Here is a 20698-nt window from a genome sequence, read left to right as displayed (position 1 = left end):
CTGTTCATTCCACGTTCCTTGGCAAGATGAACCGGTTCATTGTGGCCTCGTTTTATTTTCTCACCATTTCAGGTCACCTGATTTTTAATAGCAGGGAGGTAGAAGAGCTAGTTGAGGGACCAGCTGCCCAACTCTGCTGCAGCTTCCTGGAGATATAATACAGTCCAGCATGCAGATTGCAGATAGTGCTCTTGAGAGTCTCTGATTTTAATGATGGAATGGAAGTTTTCAACTTCTCAGCTACCATACCATCTTTGCAGAACATGCTGTGATTGGGAAAATTTGGTTCTTACGTTGTAGTGACTGGACAAATAGATCATCGTGCTCCTTTGTTGCAAGAAAAAAAATATTTTGGTCTTTGATGCGGCTGCTAGGTGGAGAGAATCTTTTTAAATAGTGCCTGGTAACCACTTTGCACTACTACTCATCTCATCAGGAGATGCTTTCTCTACAGAGAAAAATTGAAAGTGATGGTTCTTTGCAAGAGACTGGTGACTTGCATATAGCAGAAAAATACTTTGTTGTAAAGTAGTGCATGGCATTTGTTGAATGCCCGTGGATCTTCATTTGTGATTTTGACCATCTTCCTGTTCTGAGGATTGCTGTAATCTGTGTAGCTGATTGCTCTGCATGCCATCCAGCTACAGGGTGTGTTTTGTTGCATGGTACACAAGTGTTCACACATTTATTTGATGTGACTGGTTGGTTCTTCCTGCATGTTTTGGCTACTAGCTTAGGTCCTTGAGATGTGTATGCTCCCTCTGTTCTCTTGCTTCGGCCTTTAACAGTCAAAGCAATTTGCGTTTCTGGCTAATGGTCTGCAGTTGTTTCTCTCCATTACTCTGTGCCTGCTCTGTGTTCATTACCTTGTCATGCTGTGATAGCTTTTTGACACATGGTTTGAGGTTCCATATATAACAATCAGGTTTGTAATCTTTCTACTTGGTTTTTTTCTCTCTGTGTAACTGGCTGACTAGTTCATAACCATTGCTTGGCCACCTGGAATTTCCCCCTGCCTTTCTCCTAAGGTAAGGTTTTCTCTTTTCTTCCAGGACCTGGGTGTGACCAAAGTGGGTCACATGAAGAGGATACTGCACGGGATCAAGGAGCTGAGCCGGAGTACTCCTGCCAGCGAGGTTTAGCCTCTGTTTTCACAGCCTGTGTCTACCATTCCCCCTAACTGCACAGCAGTCACCTCACAGAGCAGATGTGCTCACAACTGTCTCTACTGAACAGCCAAATTGTAGCTGTTCAGAGCTCATATCAACCAAGCATGGTGCTACCTTTCTTCCTGTGGGGTACGGCTGCATCCAGTCGAGAGGCACCTTATCTGCAGTCAGGCAGAGCCTCCCAGAAGAGAACTCACTTGCTTTTGAAGAACCATGTCCTCCGATGTGGGAAGTTCTGGTTCCAGTGACAGTGCAGGACTCCTGAGAATTGCAACACAGCTACCTTTACTGGATAACTTCATCACATTAGAATTATTCAGGGCAAAAAATATATTGGCCAGTCTTAGTTCAGGAGCATCTGACAGTCTTTTCAGACCCAAAACTTCTCTGCTCATCTGTGTGTCACACCTGTATCTTAGAGCATTTAAGTGGGACAAAGCTTGTCCTTGTGTTTTACTAATCCCTTTTTCATCCACCTGTAGTTGCATGTGATTTGCATCAGAAATTCAAAGCCAGTACAGACCTCTTGCTGATGAATACCCAGTGATTCTCACTCACTTATGCCTTGCAACAAACAATGCATGTATTTCAAACAGTGGTTTGCACCAGTTTGTGGGGTCTTCTGCTGGGCCTCTTCCAGCCAGTGGCAATGGTACAACCTTTAGGTTTTCAGGCATCACAAACAATTGTTCAGAAATTCCTGGCAGTAAGAAAAGACAAAATTCTGGAGAGCCAAAAGATTACAGGAGATCAGCTCTGACATTCTCCCCTCTGAATTCATCTTCAGGAGACCAGATAAAAGGGAGAGGAACGCTAACTAGCTGTTTGGGCTGTGTGAGAAATGTAATGTAAAATGGAATGAGATGCAGAGCAATTTGCTCTGTCTTGGTCAGGGGAGCAGCATGACTGGCAATGGCCAGGAGTGGCTTCCTACCCATTTAGTGCCACCTTCATGGCCACAGACAACAGAGCTGTTTCTTTACTTCAACTTGCAGTGCAGAAAACTATTTCTGTCACAAAAGGTATGATTTATCTGTAGTACTTGCATCTTTTCACCTGTCTTGGTTCTAGTGGCTTTTCCACCTTACTACTCTCTCTTGCTGCCTTGCTTCTTCACTCCAAGGTGGATACCAAAAGCTTAGGGTGGCTCAGCCCTCCTGGGTTGTACCCCTGACAGAGCTATCGTGTGCTGTCAAACATCAGGGCTTCTATAAGGGCACTGAGAGAAGGAGGATTGTTACTGAGCAGATGAGCATCATAATGAAAACTGGAGTATGTTGGTAAATTGCCTTTGGTACCACCAGCAGTGGAGCATGGAAAAATTAGTGCCTCTGAATCAGAGTTCCTAGATGGCCTTCAAATTTCCACTGTATTGCCTGACCTCGGTCAGGTGACTGTTAAAGCCCGAAGACCAGCATGCATAGTTGTATTGCCATGTTTATCACTGCAAAGGGAATTTGGGAACATTCTGTAAAGCTGGAGAAACAGCAGGAATTTTTAATTACTTTATCATTTTGTATGTATTTATTTTTTTTATTATTACAGAGTGGCACCTGTCTGGCTATGGCTGCAGACAGAAAAATGGCCACATATACAGTGGCATAAAAGATAATTTCCTGAGGACATCGTTCTTCTTTGTTATTTGTAAGGATTTTATCAAATTGACATCAGCTCTCTAGTCTAGCAACAGTCAGTCAAGTTATTTTATGTAACGACTTGTCAGCTTAAAAAGGTTATGGGCTGATTTCATGTTATGCAGACTCCATTACATTCTTTAAGATTTCACCAAGGATTATTCTGACACTATCTGTCTTTAGCTAGTTGTCATTCACCCACGTTTCCTCTCGGCCTAGCAAGTGGCAGGGTTTGCTCATGAGAATTTAACAGAAGACTAAACATGCTTGATCCAGCTAGCAAAATTTCTCTTATAAATACTGCGGGGACTGAGCAAGAAATATGTTCAGCTTTGCTCTGAATTTGTTTCTGCTATCTATACATTGGCAATTGCTTGCATAGCGACATTTTTTCTTTATCAGTACAGCCCCCCTGCCACTGTATTGAATTCCTGAGGTATCAGATGAGTAAGAATTGTAGACATATTGTGTTCTCCCACTTGCTCGCTGAGGCACAGAGCAGCGTCTGCATGAGAATGAGGAGAAACCTCCACTAAGGAGAGCTCCAGGATGCAGCCATGCTCGCTGGTGACAGTAAGGTGCAGCCCACTGCCTGTCCCCAGGAGTGTTGCATGGTTAGGACATTCGCGTGCCTGCTGAGGAGAGAGCAGCAGGGAGCACAAGGCAGGTGATAACTCTGAAGAAGAGGCGAGATCTGTGTTTGTTCCTGTACATGGTGCAGAAGCTGTTCTTGCTGTGAAGTTTCTCCAGGCATCCTCATGGTTAAAAATGCATAAACAATATGTACTTGCCTTGCTTGCATAATTCCTGGGGGGTTAAATTCTTGCCTCAATAGAAGCAGCTCCTCTCTACTCTTCCTGCTCAGAGTAACAGGGGAATCCAAAGAGTTTATGGATTCAGGCATGTTCCTTAATTTGTGCCAGATCTGTAGAGGCTTGATGGCCATTAGCCATCTGCTATGAGCGATGATGCCTGCACAGACCAATGTTCATTTCTTTTATGATATGTCATGTTGAGGGGTTCAGATCCTTTTTGTGTATGTGCACATTTTATCAAAGGGTTCATAGCCAGTATATTCCTGTCTGTTGCTTACTGGAGGCAGGGAGGGAGTTCTACCTTCTTTTAAGAGCTAGAAAATGGGATCAATCCACATTTAACCTGAGTGCCTTTGAATATCTATTAAGGTTTATATCTAATTAAAAGGGTCATAGCTCTGTGTGTCTCACTGGGAATAATGCAAATTTCTGTTGAAGAGATTTTGTGACTAAATGAGGACAGTTCGTGTCAAACGTCAGTGGGAGTTATCTGCAAAGTAGGGAGCCAGGCTGAACTTCTGGCTACATTATTCCAAGTTCCTCTTCTGGCATCTGATAATTTTTTGTGGGAGAGAAACACAGGAAAGACAATTAGTAACAAAAATCTGCTGCTTTGCCAAAAAAGAGACTCTCCTGCAGTCTCAGGTAAAACATCAGCTTGAGAGAAGCTAGAACTGCACATACCACGCATATGTTTAGTCTCTTAAAAAATGCTACTCATGTGAAAGCTGTGTGGCACCTTCTGTTTATCATCCCTCACCCTTGGCAGTGATGCTGGGGCAGTGTCTGCAGTGAGCTGGGCATATGGTTTCTTCTGCTAGGAAGAGGTTTCAGTACATTGTTTCACATTCTGGCACTGCCCTGGATATTTAACTTTAATGGCAGATTCCAGAGATAATGTACCCTGTGTTAGGATGTTTTGGTTCAGTGGGAGTGCATGCAATGGAGGCTTGAGGGAGGTTTGGCCCGTGAAGCAGCTATCGGTGGCGTCCTGCTCTGGGCTACCTTTGGGAGGGCTGTTAGCACTGATGCAGTCTTTCTGGTTTTGCTTGTGGGATCTTAGTGCTGAGAGCAGGTGTCCCCTGCTGCAGCAGGAGCCTGCTCTTTGCAGCAGAGGGGAGCTGTGCTGCTTGGTGCCCGGAGGTGCCGGCCTGGCCAGGCCACACAAGAGTTGGGCACCCGGGAGCCTCCAGCTCTGCTGAGGCCTTCAGTGCCAGTCCTGGGAATGTTTCTGCACCCAAATCGTATGGAAAGCTTTGTTCATTGTTTTAGTATTATTTAAAAATGTGCATACTATCTATGTGATTTTAAAAAAGACTGTTTACACGAAATATTTTGTATCTTAAGATGCGTGTACTGTAAAAAGCAAAAAAAAAAAAAGGAAAGGATGAAAAAAGATGTTTTTCTACAACTGTCAGCAGTGACTGCATGTCTAGATCATCGTCCACCGATTGTTGTTCCTCAGGGGTCTCCCCGCCATTCCTGTGATCCTGTCAAAAGCATAGGGAAGCAAGTGAATCCCTGTGCAGTCTTGGGAAGAAGGTTTTGTGCCTTAAGAATGGGACCTGCTTCCCTGCTATTTATTATGTTAATTTATACAGTGATTACCATGGAAATGTCTCTTGTATTTTTTTTGTACATAGTTTACTGTTGATTGTTGTAAATAAGTTTTTTCTTGTATATAAAGTAAACATGTTTCTGAGCTTCCAGTAAAGATTCTCTTTTACTGATTTCATTGTGTGAGGGGGCTGCAGTGCCCGTCTGGTGGGAACCAGCTAATGAAAATCTGTGCTGTGATAAAATGCCTTTATCTGGAATTGCATCAGAAGTTCAGAGCTGTTCCTTAGAGTGGAGTGAAATGGTAAACATGATTGTTGTAGATTAGTTTTGTAGCATTTCTTTGCATTGGTTTAATTGGCATGGAGTAGAAGACATCATGTAGATTATTTTTATTAGCTGTATCTCTGCAGTGAACAAAAGAAGAGATGTTTTAAACATGGTGGTTCTGCTGCTGCTCATCCTGATCATAGCTCCACTGTCTGCAAACCCACAGCTAGATGGGAAGACTCTCTCAGAAACTCCGCAGGGTATTTGTTAGTTAACCTCCATGTGCTTGTAGACCTCTAATTGTGTGGTGTGGTGTGGTGTGACCACGTCTTCCAGGTCATGGCGGTGCGTTGCCCTGATGAGACGGGAACAGTTGTTTCTCTACTCTGCTTGTGCCTCTGTGCATTCAGTTTATTGCAGGTAATATATACGGCAACTGGAAAAGTGAAAGTGCATTTACAAAAATGTAGGAGAAATGAGTTTTGTCATGAAATGTAGAAATTGACTGCCATATAATGACGCCTGTAAACTCAAGACTAAAAGATTTGGAGATGTTTGAGTGAGTAGTCCATGGATTGGATTGTGATGAGCTTTCTTTTCCATCTGTGCAGATTGATGTGTTTGTAAGATGCTTTCAAGAAACTTTCAGCAGACTAATTTAAACTGAGAGGATGGTCATGGAGTTCCATAGTACTGATGCAAAGTAAATGGAAAGTAACTTATAATGGTTGTGAATGTTTTCTATGTGAAAAAGACCTTTGTACTTGATAGTTAAACTGAAGGAATTACTTTGTCTTTGTGTGGAGAGAATAGTTCATGTGACAGGAACATAAGAAACCGAAGTAATGTTATATACTGTTGCAAGATGAAAATGGTAAAATTGATCATTAAAATATTAGTTACCTAGTCCTAGTAATAAGAAGAAAAGAAAAATCATTGCATTTGCTCACACGCGTGCCGGACCTGAGTGTCAGGCTCTGCATTAAGTAGCATTACAGAAAACATGCAAAGAAAGCAGCAGCAGAGAGACAGAAGATGTGCGTACTCCTCTGATACAGGTAATTCATTTTGGCCTTTTTTTTTATTTATGTGGCAGAAGCCAATAGCAAGAAATTCTTTGCCCCACTCACTTTATCATTACTGGGGTATCAGACCTCCTGATCAGGGCTGCCATCCTCTTGGTTTGATTGATAACTACTCAATGGATCTTGGGAGGGTGGAGCGGGTAGGGAGCGAGGTGTCCTGTAAAGATCATGAAGTACCAATGAGGGGTTTTTTTTGAAAAATGTGTTCTGCTGCTCTTTCCCGTGTTGTAAGTGTTGTTGGCTGGGGGGATTTATGTGTTTGGGTGTTTTAATGCAGCATAAAGTGTCAGGAGAGTTGAGAAGTTGAGGAAATCTGCTCCCATTGAATGGGCAGCACTGGAAATGAACAGGTTTAGAAGAAGCCCTGTCATTCCTTATCTGTAAAGCAGCTTCAGAGTGGTAAGGGAAATTCCTTGTTTGGCTGCTGTGTGTCTGGTTGGAATGAATAACTGTGCACCCACCAGCTGGGCCTTGAGCAGCTTGAGATGTTTAATTCTCACATGGGCAGAATGAAAAGGCTCTGAGACAGCGCAAGATAACATTTTGTGTTAATAACAGCTAAAAAATACATGGCAGTTCGCTAGCAACTTCTGTCTGGAGTTCCAGTATTTTGCTGGCTTACCAAGTGGCGTGGAAGGTCGTAAGTCTTTGTCTTCGCAAGAAAGGAAGAGGTGGGGGAGTTTGCATATGACCTAAAAGACACACCACTTCTGTTGACTTCAGGGTAAAATATGAGTCAGTTGTGGCCTATGGCTTTTCCTCCGGGGAGCAGGGATGGGGGCGATTTCAGGCCTCTTGTCCTTTATGAGCAGGTTGGCTGATGGGCTGCACTGCCAGCGGGAGGAGTTGGAGCAAGTGGTAGGTCTCGCTTTTGTTAAAGGCTGTGCACAGCTGCAGCCTCAGGCGGGTGCGAGCAGATACCAACCAGGGAAGTAACAGGCTAGGAGGGACTGCCACAGGAGCAGCTTGCTTCCTGCCCAGGTTGTCGAATTCCTCTCGGCTGCAAACTGGATTCACAGCAGCGCTTCCCAGCAGCCTGCTGAGGACGTGCTCAGAGCTGTGTCCCTACAGAAAGGCTCTCCACAGAGAGGTGTTTCTGTGTTCCTGGCAATGTGTTCCTGTGCTTGTGTGTGAGCGGTGCAAAACCTTGGCCTCCAAGGACCTTTTCTTTTAAGAAGAGCAGCCTGAGGAGACTTAATATTTCAGCTTGGTTTCCTAGGGAAGCAGGAGTGGTCTGGTTTGTCTGGTGCTGTGTGTATCAGCCTGTCTTACCCCTTTTAATGCCTGTTTGGAACTTACTGCTTCATTTCAGATGGTTCATGGGGAAAGATGGCTCACAGAACATTATGTTTCTACAAGTCTTGAAAGAAATCAGTGTCCAGGATGAGAGGGAGACCTTGGTATTGCTCTGGCAGGGAGAGGCTCTGGTGTGCATATAGGAGCTGCTCAGTGAGTTACTCAGATTTGTTGTAAATTAAAAGCTGTTATGGAAGAAGTAGGAAGAATTGATGAATGTAATACAAGATTGATTGCTGAAGAGCTGTGATTTTGAGGCGTTGTAGCTTTGCCGTCTCAGTTCCCCTCGCTATCAAAATTTACATCTGTCTAGAATCTCTTTAATTTATGGAAATTTACATTTTAAATTACAATTTCAATTTGGAAAAATTTGAGGAGTGATTCAGCACTCCTGGCTAAGAAGCTACAGGCTGAGAACACATTTGAGAGTTTTCCAGAAGCTTTCCTGTAAAAGAGACAAAACCAAAGCATTTGGCTTTTTTATACACAGGGAAACAAGAACACAGTGTGCAGTCTGGTGTGCTCTTTCCCTTCAGGTTGTAAGGGGGGATATCTTTAAGCTGTGAAATTTGAAACGTCCGAAATACTTTTTTTTACTTCAGGGAGGTGATTTCCTTTGATTATTAATGCCTGTTGGTAACACAGTGTGTATCAGAACTCTCCACAGTGTTAATTAAAATGATGTGGAGCCTCTGTCTTGCCAATCTCTTATGAAGTTTCTCTGTTTACTCCTCTTCACCCTCTTCTAGCCCTCCTCAGAAATATTACTAATTTTTTTATGAAGGGGAACTAGAAAGTAGTGAGCCCAACACTGTAATTGTTTAGATTGAAATGGTTCCCTGGCTTGCAAAACTGGGCAGATCTTGAAGTATCCTGGAGCATCATTTCTTCAATCCCCTGTACCTGGAGTCATATGAGACTGACTCACCTGAGAGCCGAAGTGCTGGCTTTTGAAATACATATTTCAGCACTCCAGTAGCAAGAGAAATGGGAAAGCAGGAATATAAAGCCCCCAAAACACAAGGGCTGATGAAGAACTAAATTCATTCTTTCCAAGTATCAGTATAGGTTTAAAAAAAAAAAAAAAAGTTTTTTAGGAGGCTGACACATTAGTTTAGATGTTTTAGGTTGGCAGTTCATGTGCGTGTCCTAAATTTCCAACCTATACCAAGTCTTAGAAATGGAAGTGTATTCAAAAACTTGTAACCCATGTGGTAGCAAAGTGCTATTTCTAGATGGCCAGGTCAGCTACAGATATTACGAGTAATACATCGAATATATGGTACTATACTTGCTTCTCTTTAGATTTCCTATTTTATGTTTCCTGTCTTCAGGTGTGTTTCATAAACTTTATTTTCAGCAAAAATCTGTTATCCTTAAATCTCAGTTGAAATTTTCTTGTTGAATGGCTGAATTGAGGATAAAGAATATATCAGTAGAGCTTAGCAGTGCACACATCTTTCCCAGCTGTGATTTTGGATGCTGCATTTTTTTTTTTTTTTTTTTTTTCCAGCACAAGTCCCAGATAGATGAACTTTGAGACCTTTGTTTAAAGAGAGCTTGTTTTCAAGAAAGTCCACAGCCAAGTTTGTAAGGAAAAAGAAAAAAAGTTTTATAAAACAGTTGGACCTCTCCTAAACAGTGTCACTGGACATGAGCCGAGATCCTGGGGAGGCCCACCTTTTCCTGACACCCGGTGGCAGTTTCTTGCGACGAAGGACCCCTAAGGACACGTGGTTGCACAGGTAATTTGCGTGAAGGTGTCATGTTCTGTACTGCTCACAGAGGTGCTGCTGCACAAACTGCTTTCAGAGAAGGGGGATGCACTGGTTTGTACCATCTCCAATGCAAGAAAACTTCTGAAAAGGATTGTGGTTTTTCCTCTAAAATGTTTAATATTCAAAATTCAATAGAAGATTTTGTGCTGCTGAGACCCAGTCCAGTACACCAAAAGGTGCAGTGTGCTGGTACAAGCTTCTTGCCCTGCCTTCTCACAGCAGGCAGCAGATGGGGCAGGCACTGCCTGCTCATGGCTGAGGGGGGTTAGTTGCCTTGGCTGTTTTGTGGTGGAAAGTTTGATGAGAAAGTAAAGGGGGAGGACTCTTTAAAAATAGCAATATGTGTCCCTTTTGGGGTCAAGAGACCTCAGCACTGGGTGGTCACGCTTACGAACTAAACATAACCATTTCTCCTTGCCAGAGAATCAAAAGAAAAGAAAACAGATTTGAAAAAGGCATGAGTGGATGCCTCAGCTGTTTCATGTTTCTCCTGCATGCAGGTAAATTGCCAGGCTCCCCCTGAGCACTGTTTGTTTAATGACTAAAAAGAAAGCCCTTCATGTCACTCTGAAGAGTAAATATCTGAAGTTATGGATTAACTAAGTTCCAGCAGAGCTCATGGCGGAAGAATAGATCACACTGATTCACACTGAATAAAGCAGTAAGTGCTTCAGAAGTATTGTATCCTTCGGGATTTCAAAGTACAGCTTGCTTTAATGAAGCATAAAGCTTGTAAAAAATGTCTGGTGACAAGGGGATGATGTCGGGGCAGATTCTGGGAGAGCTGCTGATGGGTTAAAGAGAACTAGCAAACCAGTCTGGAGGGCATCAAATTGAACAGCTGCTTTGGAGCTGGAATCGGAGAAAGTCACGGCACAGCATTCAGCGAGGGAGCTGCTCTGAGAAAAACAAGTGAAGGAGCTAGCAGAGCTATCTGAATAGAAACTGTCTGCAGCAGGGGGGTTGTTCTGCAGTTCAGCAGTGCACTCCCCTTCACACCTACCTTCTCTTCTTTAGGTGACTCCTGCTGCGGTATGTGGAAGCTCGTCACCATAGGGGTGCTGCTGGCTGCCTGCTCTTCACAAGTCTGTAGTACCTCAAGTAAGTTTTCATTTTAGAGATACCCTTAACCTTTTTCCAGTCGCTGCAAGTGTGTTTACTGCTCATCTACCAGTCACAGGGAGTGGCTGGAATCGTTCCCATTATGGGGGGTTTGAATTCCTCTAGCAGAGGTTGGCACACACAGTGCTGGGCCATGATGGCTGCCTGGTCACAGCCCTCATGAGCCCGACAAGCTATCTGAGTACCACAGAGCAGAGGCTGGAGCTTGCTTCTGCAGCACAGCACTGACAGCTCGTGGTTTCTAGAGCAGGCTCTCTTGCTGTGCTAGAGAGGGGCTGTTGCTCTGATAAGTGTTGTTTGGAAAGGACCACTACCAGTTTTCAGCCAGCTCTTTTCCCTGCTTGTGCTTTCACATTTTTGCTTCCAGTATTTTACAGCAATAAAGATGCAAACCAAGTCTTGAAAATCCAGAAGCGGGCAAACTCTTTTCTGGAGGAGCTCAAACCAGGCTCTGTGGAGCGCGAGTGCATTGAAGAGCGGTGTGACTTTGAGGAGGCCAGTGAGATATTTGAAACCAAGGAAGCAACAGTAAGTTGGTTTTTTAAGGATGAATGTGGGACTTAAACAATTGTTTGTTTTCTTAAAGTTTTACAATCCAGGGCATAGGAGATCTTGCTGCCAGCACTGAACACGCATCAGTCCTGACTCCGAAGGTGTAGGCATGGTTTTGAATGTGATTGTGTTACAGCAGTTGTCAAGTTACCACCTGTATGGGCCACAAAACTTGGCTGCTCATGCATGTCCCATCTGACCTAATTGTGAGGTTTTGGTCCCAGCCAGGTAGTCTCAATCCCTGCTTGACCCCATTGGCTCTTCTTGCTGCCACTGAGTTTTTTGCAGTCCTTCCAGTCCTTTGCCCTCTGTTGTCCATTGACCAGTGCCAGCTGCGTCTTGCTGTATCTCCCCAGTCTCCCACCTGTGCCTGACAAACATTTCTCTTATCACTAGGTTCTCTCTCCTTCTCCAAACCTCATATTTACAATTGGGCACTACCTTTATTGTCAACATCACTGATTCCTGCCCCTTTCCACACCTAATCATTGTGTTGGCTTGGACTTTTTCTTACTGTGTTAAGCACAGTAGTCTCGCCACATAGGATGAACCAGTCCTTGCTGTTGCTCAGACGCCAGAGTGGAGTGGAGTCTGTCTTCACAATGCCCACATTTTGTCTAACTGGGCACAAATGAATTGTGCATTCAACAACACTGGTGACTTACCTGGCAGTAAGTGACAAGAAAACAGAGAAGCTGTGGGGATATTGAGCGGTTCTGGTGCTGGTGGGCCTGCGAGCAGGGCAGGGGAATATGTGCTGCGTATGGGCGATACATGAATGTCCGGGTTGGCCGGTTTTGTTGGTCTGTAGTGCCAGTCACTACACTGTCAGGAAGAATGTGACTGACGCTATTGACTGGAGTGCAGTGCTGTGTTGGCCAAGACCATGATACACTTTAAATCCTTCACTTTTTAAAAATCTGCATCTAGCTTAACGTAAGTTTTGTTTCTCCACAGCTAAATTTTTGGAGCAAGTATGTAGGTAAGTGAAAGACTTCCCTAATCACTTCTCTGTGTTTCCTCAAGAGTAATTGGTACTTGGCCTTCCTGCTGCCATGTATCACATACTGATTCAAATTCTCATTCTCTCTTATATGGGGTGTGCAAAGAATGTTTTCCTGTTCTAACATACAAGCAGCCTTCCTAAAAAACTTGAGGTGTATCTGTGTCTATCATCAGTCATCTCTCCAGAGCTAAGGCACTGGTCAAAAGTGCTCTCTGATGCTCTAACCCTGCCTGACATGGTCCAAAGAGGAGCCCCACCCCTGCTCTTCACTTCCACGGTAACCTGCCTCTGCCCTGTCTGCTTCAGGTTTTGCTCTTTCTTCCCCTTCTGCCCACTCCACTCTACAGCTGTGATTCAGAATCCAAACAACTAGCCTTGTCTCTGGGCCAGCACCATGGAGGTATCACCATTTGGTGGCAGAAACTATGGATGATGCTTGGGAATCTGGGGAGGGTCTGTTCTTGTTAATGTTTGATCTGTGAGCTCTGTATGATTCAGGGACTGAGTTTTCCTGCCTCCGTTTCAGATGGAGATCAGTGTGACCCACAGCCTTGTTCCAATGGGATCTGCAAGGACAATATTGGAAAATTTTCCTGCATCTGTAACAAAGGCTGGGAGGGGGTTTTGTGCAATTATGGTAATGTTGCCTTTAATCCACTATAAAATAACATTATTTGTGACGGGGATCTCTGTGTAATAGGGATCAACACTTTTGACATTGCACAGTATACTTGCTTTCTTTACTAATGTGATTTGTCTTTTGCTTCATGATGTGGTAAAAGGATTATCTGCGCTTATCTAAAACAAAATTAAGTTTATGTTGCCATGGGAGAGGTTTGGAGATCTGAGATAACTAAATTTTACAAAAAATACTGGAAATAATTCTGTAAAGCAGAGTTTTCAGTTACTTCAGAACTGTCAGTACAGGGATGATGGTGGTTTTTTTTACAATACAGGGTGAAAAAAAAAACATTCACTGCAAATATTTGATTGTCATTACTGTGACAATTTCTTCCTTGGACAAAAGCTGGATAGCATATTTAGGGTTGAGCGTGTATGTCGTGTATCATCAACACTGTGCACTGTCTGACTTGCACTCAGTGACTGAATTTTCTGTTTTCCAGTCTACCTGCCCTGACAGTAATCTCTTTTTTTTTCTCCATTTCCCCACTGTCTTATTCTGGACCAAGGTCTGTTTGCTGTCTCAGGGCCCGAGTGCCATTAAAGCCTACAACTGTCATCCCAAATCCATTGTCAGCTGTTGCTCACTTGAATGACAATGTCATTTTGCCACTTTACCTTCCTGTGACTCTTTGGCTTTCCAACTTCTCATGTCTCTCTTGCTGTTCATTTTTTCCACAGAGGTCAAATACACCAACTGTACTGTCAATAATGGAGGATGCGAACATTTCTGTAGGGATGACCCTGCCAACCAGTGCCGCTCTTGCAGCTGTGCGTCTGGGTATCAGTTGATGAATGACCATACCATGTGTGAGCCTGTAGGTAAGAGGAGGATGTTTGTAGTTGAGATTTGGCAGACCATTATTCAAACATGAAGTAAGAGGGTGTTATGGAAGAATTGTCTGCAGTGCACTTTGTACTAGTTTTCAAAACATCTATTCCATGCAGAGAAACTCTGTGCCTGCATTTCCCAACTTCATACCCACTTTATGGCCTTTAACCCGTGTTTGCATCATGGAGACATACAGGGGAATCAGGAAACTGCCTCCTCTGCAAAGCATTGAGGGACTTCCATGAAGCCACTGAATAGTATTGCCTAGGTTAGAGAGATGGAGGGAGTGCTTTAGAAAGAGGTTTTGACTGGGTGATCTGATCTTCGCTAGTTAACTTCTTTGTGTCTCCTGTAGTGGAGTTCCCCTGTGGAAGAGTGAAAATGGACTACATTGAAGCCAAAGCAGGATTCAATATTCGGCTCATTGAGGGAAAAATAGGAAGAAGGGGAGGCAGCCCTTGGCAGGTAAGGAGAAATAATAGTTCAGGCTCTTCCCAAACAGCTCTGCCTGCCTTGCTGCTCCAGAAAGGCACCTACATTACTAGTGGTGGTGGTACATGAAGCTGAGATTCCTTTAGCTTAGCTTTTTCAAAAGCAACCCAAAAGTTGGAGTAACAGGAAAAAATAGTTTACTACCTGTTAGGACTCTTGACCTTGTCACCGTTGCCAAGTTTTTTACCTTACCTTGCCAACAATGTCAAGAGAAAGGATAGTGATGACACTTACCTACTTTGTTGCTCCATCCTGGGGAAGGCCACTTAATCACTGCAGCTCATGCTGTGTGATGCATGCTTCAGCTACTGTAACAGCCTTATGGTGTGAGTGTGAGGTAATCTTCTCCCCCTTTCTGCATGGATCTGTTCTTATAAGCCTCATCTGTCATAAATTCAAGTTAGCAGATTTAATCACCAAAATATGCCATAGCTTTACAGAGCAGGTCGGGACATCACAGAGAAAGGGGAGACCTCACAGAGCTTATCATGAAACTAGTGAATGCATATAATCAGGGCCTGGTTCTATTTGACATTAAAGGCCCTTTTACACTGTAGCATGAGAGTTGGAGCCTGAGATGATACACTGTCTCTGGTGTGCTGTGCACACAAGAATAATCCCCTCATTTGAGCTCTGTGTTTCAAAGCTTTGAAGTACCAAAGTGCTTCTTCGCAGTGACCAGCATCGTGATTTGGATGAAGCCAGCCCTCATTCAGGAAGAATATTCAAAACTTTTTGTAAGTGTTCCATTCATAGTGCTTTTGTCCCACTGTAGAGCTTTGGCTTCAATGAATGTGACATGCTTTGGTGCTTGATGCGTCTGGGCATTTTGCAGCCGCAAAGACGACTGTGTACAATATTTTGTGAGCTGTGTTCCATGCAGTGTCAGACCTCTCTTTTTTTGTTTCAGATTATGCTGCAAAATAGCAAAGGGAAATTTCTGTGTGGGGGTGTTCTCATCCATCCATCTTGGGTCCTAACGGCAGCACACTGCACTGAGGCAGAAGAGGGGCTCAAAGTAAGACTTGGTATGGAAAAAAAGCCTGTCCCTGTTTTTTTAAATACAATTCTTTCATTCCCAAGGTTTAGCATCTCAGGAGAAAGCCGAGCAAGTTAGGAAGACAAAAGTCCTTCTCGGTTGTAGGAGTAGGTTGTCTAGGAAGTATTTAATACGCACCTTAGCACAAAACAAAAAAGTTTAGTAAAAATCTGATTTCATCTGAGCCACTATCAACGTTACTATGGAAGTGAGCTGTCTCCTGAGCACTGCTGCTTGTCTATAAAGTAGAAAGACTTGTTCTCTTCTGCTTGTGTTTTTCTGATGATGAAAATATTCAAGGTCATCCCAATACTGAAAAAAAAAGTCTTGATCCCAGGAGGAGAATGTCACAGTGCCTCTTCCTGCCTTTTCATACGTTTGAACACCATTACTTAAGAGAGTTTCAGTAGAGGAGAGGTGCTACAGAATGGCAACACTGCCTTTACTGGCACTGCTGCTCTTAAGCGTGAGAAAATCTGTGTCAGGTACAGTACTGCTCCTGAATTAACGGACAAAAATAATTAGTGAGCCATTCACACTTAAGTAGACTGGGTTTTTTTGTTAGTGTTTTCTATCTACCATTGGTGACAGAGGCATAACAACTCAACTGCTTGCTTTTGCCATTAGTGAAAAGATAGGTTGTTCCCAGTAACTGTGGAGAGTCTTGGAAATACATTGTCTGTATACGTAGCCTTGGAAATATATTGTCTGTATGTATGTTTCGTATATACTGTGGATGTGCAGATGTTTGAGAACAGAGACAATAAGGCACGTATGGATGGATGTGTTTATGTACATCCTCCATTGTTCAACATAAAGAATGAGTGGAAAAGCATGCGATACAGCCTTGGGTCCTTAGTGCCAGAATATCCACCTTTTCAGCAGAGGGACGTCATAGTAGAAGTGTGTGTGGTAGTTTGGGAATATGCGTACAGACTACACATCTCCAAGCACTTCCAGTTACTAGTAAGTCATTTTCTTCCCTTTTAAGTGATTGCCAGTATGTATATTTAGTTTTAGTGAGGCCCAAGAAGAAGAAACCTGTGCAGTTTGCTTGGTAAAGGATCTTGGAACATTTTAGGGGGAAAGCAACCATCAGATGGGGTGTCTTGAATGCTCTGCAGTGCTAGATGTAGCTTTGAGTGTAACTTCAAGGGATTAGGTCAGTGGGAAAATGGTAACTAGGGGAAGTATTGAGGCTGCACTTAAATTACTCCATCCTGGCCTCATACTGCAGGTCTTGGTAGAGATCTGTGCAGTCTGACAAGCTTTCAGCTGGGACAGCCATGCCTAGAGATCTCTCTGCAGCAAAGAAAGAAGGGGTGGGATCTGTCAAGAGAGTCTTGTGCTGTCCAAATAAAAAGTGATTTCCAGTGGGTGAAGAAGAGTCAGCACTTGAGAACCCTGATTTGAGAAGATTTTTTTTTTTTGGCTTAAATGAAACTCAAGAGACATCTCACAGAAATTTGGGGTGAGTATACAGAGTAATTTATAATGTGAGGATGATCAGCAATAGGGACTCACTCTCCTAGCTGCCCAAAAGACCTTTCTTATTAATAGAGGAAGAAGCAAGTGTGTGGGCATGGACTGAGAGCTGTGATGCATGAGAAGAGAACCCTTCTCATTCAGTCTTGAGCAATATTGCTGTGGTGAGATGGAAACCACAGAAGGGTCCTTTACTCGGGGGGGGGGGGGGGGGGGGGGGAGGGGGGCAGGGGCTGCAGGACTGAGATGACTACAGACCAACACTTCACCAAGAGAGAAGAGATTCTTCTCTAAATGATATTCCAGGTCAAGCAGAAGGGAACCTTTTTAAGACCCAGCCTAACATCATCACATGGTTGTCCTTTTATGTGTATCTTTTGGGCATTTTACTGCCACCAGAAAAGCAGTTCTCATCAGAAGAACCCTAAACCCTAGAGACACGTAGTGAGATACATGGAACAAAGTTTTGAGTGGAGACATTGCTGTGTCTGTGGGGGCAGGTGTGAGCTCCATGACAGTGATGAAGGTGTTCATACTGAGACTGCAGAGGTGATACTTGACCTGCCTCTGTCAGGCTGGGGTACCCAGCACTGTTCTGGACTCGTCCCACTGTAGCTCTCTGCTTGCCATACCTAAGAGCAAAACTGGAAGGGAAGCTCGCATCTGGGTTTGCACTTAAGAGCTTGGGGAGTAGTCTTGTAGCAGGACTCACATGGCTTTGTAGTGTCTGAAGTGAAAAGTTAGATCTCAGAGTAGCTGAAGTTTTGGAAGGTGGATTTAAGAACAACCCAATTTTCCTACTTGTGGCTCTTGTTCTTACATCTCCAGTTTAAGAGCATCCAGAAGTGTGTTCAGAGCTCTAAGAAAACAGAGCAGGTAGATGAATGTAATGATTCAATTCAAAATACCGTCTCTCCCTTCAGAGAACAGGTCTCTCACTTCCTTGTTTATGTAGAACTTCATAGTTAATATTTTTCTGCCAGCAACGAGATTATGATGCTACTTATTGTGTAGAAGGAACTAGATGCATTTCACACAGCCTCTAGGTTCGGTACATCCAGGTGTGGATAGGACTTCTGGAATTTGAAACTCTTGGGGTGGATAACTCAACTGAGAAAGGAAGTATTCACCACCAGAAGTCAAAAGGGTCTTCTCCTGGGCTGGAGCAGGGGGAGCTGTTGCTACAGTAGCACCGGTGCGAAAGCTGTCACCCACTTGTTCATAGGTTTCTTAGAATAGAGACAGTTCATGGCCATGCTTGTTTACAGAGCAGAAGGTATACTCCTGCACAACTAAACTGCCTTTCTCAGAGGACATGATCTGACAGTGTTCGAGCCCAGAGTTACTTCTGAGGCCTAAAGCAGAGGTTTGTATCTGTGAAGACAGGAATAAACCCCTGCTCCTTTCCTGCCAGTCAGCCCGCAGCCACAGTGGCTGCAGAGTGGGTAACAGGGAAACGTGCTCCAAGGGTGCTACGGACACCGTTGCCACAAAGAAGAGAGGTTGTGATAGCAGAAAAAAACAGATTTGTGAGTGTTGGCTTGATAATAGCAAGTCCTTCAGGCTCTGGTACTATTTAATACAGGTGTCCCCCCAGAGCAGTTTGAGCCATCTGCTGTCTGCTCTGTCCATGTATGAAACATCCATTGGCTGTCTGCAGAGGAGGAAGAGGAGAGACTAAGAAATAATTGGTCTGGAAGTCCCAGATCCAAAGCTGGACTTAAGGGGTCTTTGGGGATCTTCTATTTCTGGAACTACTGTGGATCATAAAGTCCCTATGCTTGGAGACACTGACCCTTTACAGAAAAAAAACCCCAAAGAGCTGCAATACCTCATTGACAGGCTCAAGTACAGGGGAACTTACACCAAAGCAATTGACTTCAGAAGACCTTGGTCATGCAAAGTCAGAGCAACTTGGCTTTAGAGTTTGTATCTGGAGAGATTCAAATAAGACTGAAAGAAGGGAAAAGTTAACGGAGGGGTCGGGGAACAAATTTGAAGGACAGTGTTGTGAAGCACACATTTGAAAAGGTGGTAATGAAGAGCAACTTCCAACTCACTTATAGAGACCGAGAAGGAAAGGACACTTCTGTCACACACACGCAGCATGAGGAGAGGTGAGGTGTCAGCCTGGATGTCCTGCCACCTCGTGTGCTTGGATGTGTGCCTGCCTGCAGCTTGAATGTGCATAATGGACAGTTCCCCAAAGAAGTGTTTTTATCAAGTACATACTGAAGTAGGCCTTGATATGAAGCTTAAATTAACCAACAGCACAGTTCAGAAATGTGCCAGCCACTGATAATTATTCTTAGGGCTATCTCTTCACATCCTATCAGAGCAATCTGTTTCTGTCTTCTCCAGTGTATCACAAGTGACTTGTTCTTGCCTTTCTGGCCCTTTTCAACTTAGTTTCCTGCTTCCTGTTCCATAACTGTTTGGCCCACAAAGTGGCCATGATCACGTAGCAGAAATAACAACTGAGAAGTCTTAAGTAGTCAAAAATTCCTTAAAATAGAGATGCAAGATTTCAGAAGGGAATAGCCTTACCAGTCAGTTGTCTTTATCTTATAAATACTGAAGTTCAGTCATTCAGGCACTGGTTATACAGCATAAAGCTCATGTAGTGTTGTAAAGGTCTTGCTTTGCTGTATGCTTGCTCTCCCAGCTTTCAGTGCTGACTCCAAGAAGATTGTTTTGCTCCTGAAGAAGATCTCTCAAGTTGCACAACTGTACTGTAATACCAGCACAACAGGGCAATACATAGGCATTTCAGCTTCTCAGCCGATGACCGTACTTCTAGGGTACTAACTCATTTAGTACTGTATGTATTCATGATTTACATAAATATGGAAAGTTTACAGATTTGTCCATCTAGTAAGAATGCTGTTAAACCTATAACATAAAATGAACAGATGTCTATATTATAAGGGAAATAAAAACATGAAGCACAGTTCTAAAGAGCAGTGTAATCCAGATGCCTTGGCATTAAAAGGTGAAGGAAGATTTGGTAGCATCTGTCATCTTCTTGTTTGCTCTTCCAGGTAAATTCCACCGTCTCCGTACTGAGGCAGACGAGCAAACCATTTGGGTTGATAAATGTGTGAGCCATGAAAATTACACCAAGGAGACCTCCGATAATGACATAGCCATGCTGCACTTGGCTGAGCCCGTGATGTATAACAAATACGCACTCCCTATCTGTCTTCCCACCCGCGACCTGGCAGAACAGGAGCTGACAAGAAGTGGGAAGCAGATGGTGGTAACTGGCTGGGGCAGCACAAGTGATGCTAACCACAATTACTCTACTTTCCTCAGTTATATTCAAATCCCCATGGTTCCCCGGAATGAGTGTGCCCAGGCAATGAGATTTGCTATCTCTGACAATATGCTGTGTGCTGGGAGCTTAGGAGACAAAAAAGATTCCTGCACTGGGGACAGTGGAGGCCCTATGATCACTAAATATAAGGATACTTGGTTTTTGGTAGGACTGGTGAGCTGGGGTGAAGGCTGTGGAAGAAGGGAGAAATTTGGAGTCTACACCAAAGTTAGTCAGTATCTTGAGTGGATCCAGCACCACATAGATGAGATGTCGGCTTCTTGGAAGGGTTGATTCTGATACTGAGAGTCTGCAATATTGTGGCTATGTGCTAGTGACAGTATGCAGTGTAATGTACTGTCAGACCTTCAGTATTAAATATTGAGTATATGTTAACCTTGTGTACTGTTTTCCTTGGTACCTATTTTTTTTACTCCTTCCTTTTTTTTTTTTTTTTTTTTTTTTTTTACATTGTTTACATTGGTTAGTTTCCAGGTCATGTTGTTTATTTGTAGCATGGTTATACTTAGGCCTTACAGGCAAGAAATAATACCCTGTTATACTGAGAT

The 20698-nt window shown here is 43.6% G+C and overlaps 2 protein-coding genes across 6 annotated transcripts in view; both read left to right on the top strand.

Moving 5' to 3' along the window:
• Positions 1 to 5332, top strand: part of DGKD (diacylglycerol kinase delta) — a 62044-nt gene extending 56712 nt beyond the window's left edge. For all 5 annotated transcript variants that reach the window (XM_030027499.2, XM_030027500.2, XM_030027497.2 and 2 more), the window contains one exon: positions 1053 to 5332. In XM_030027499.2, coding sequence (XP_029883359.1) covers positions 1053 to 1142 — 90 coding nt within the window. In that variant the 3' untranslated portion in view covers positions 1143 to 5332. The remainder of the gene's footprint in view (positions 1 to 1052) is intronic.
• A 4045-nt stretch (positions 5333 to 9377) lies between these two features.
• LOC115347754 (vitamin K-dependent protein C) lies at positions 9378 to 20525 on the top strand. The gene is made up of 10 exons (XM_041126672.1): positions 9378 to 9571; positions 10105 to 10265; positions 10622 to 10705; positions 11094 to 11254; positions 12236 to 12260; positions 12811 to 12921; positions 13647 to 13787; positions 14153 to 14262; positions 15200 to 15317; positions 19855 to 20525. Exons 3-10 carry the CDS (start codon positions 10639 to 10641, stop codon positions 20421 to 20423), a joined length of 1302 nt encoding a protein of 433 aa, XP_040982606.1. The 5' UTR covers positions 9378 to 9571; positions 10105 to 10265; positions 10622 to 10638; the 3' UTR covers positions 20424 to 20525.
• Positions 20526 to 20698: the final 173 nt, after the last annotated feature.

This window comes from Aquila chrysaetos, chromosome 10 (genome assembly GCF_900496995.4).
Source record: "Aquila chrysaetos chrysaetos chromosome 10, bAquChr1.4, whole genome shotgun sequence".
In the NCBI taxonomy this organism is placed as follows: domain Eukaryota; kingdom Metazoa; phylum Chordata; class Aves; order Accipitriformes; family Accipitridae; genus Aquila; species Aquila chrysaetos.
This window is presented reverse-complemented; position numbering and strand designations above follow the sequence as displayed.

What these genes read in the sequence shown, in the direction of transcription:
- LOC115347754 (XM_041126672.1), top strand. Translation starts at nt 10,639, where the DNA reads ATGTGGAAGCTCGTCACCATAGGGGTGCTGCTGGCTGCCTGCTCTTCA. An exon ending in TTGAAACCAAGGAAGCAACA is followed by an intron (nt 11,255 to 12,235) that starts GTAAGTTGGTTT and finishes GTTTCTCCACAG; the next exon opens with CTAAATTTTTGGAGCAAGTA. An exon ending in TACCATGTGTGAGCCTGTAG is followed by an intron (nt 13,788 to 14,152) that starts GTAAGAGGAGGA and finishes TGTCTCCTGTAG; the next exon opens with TGGAGTTCCCCTGTGGAAGA.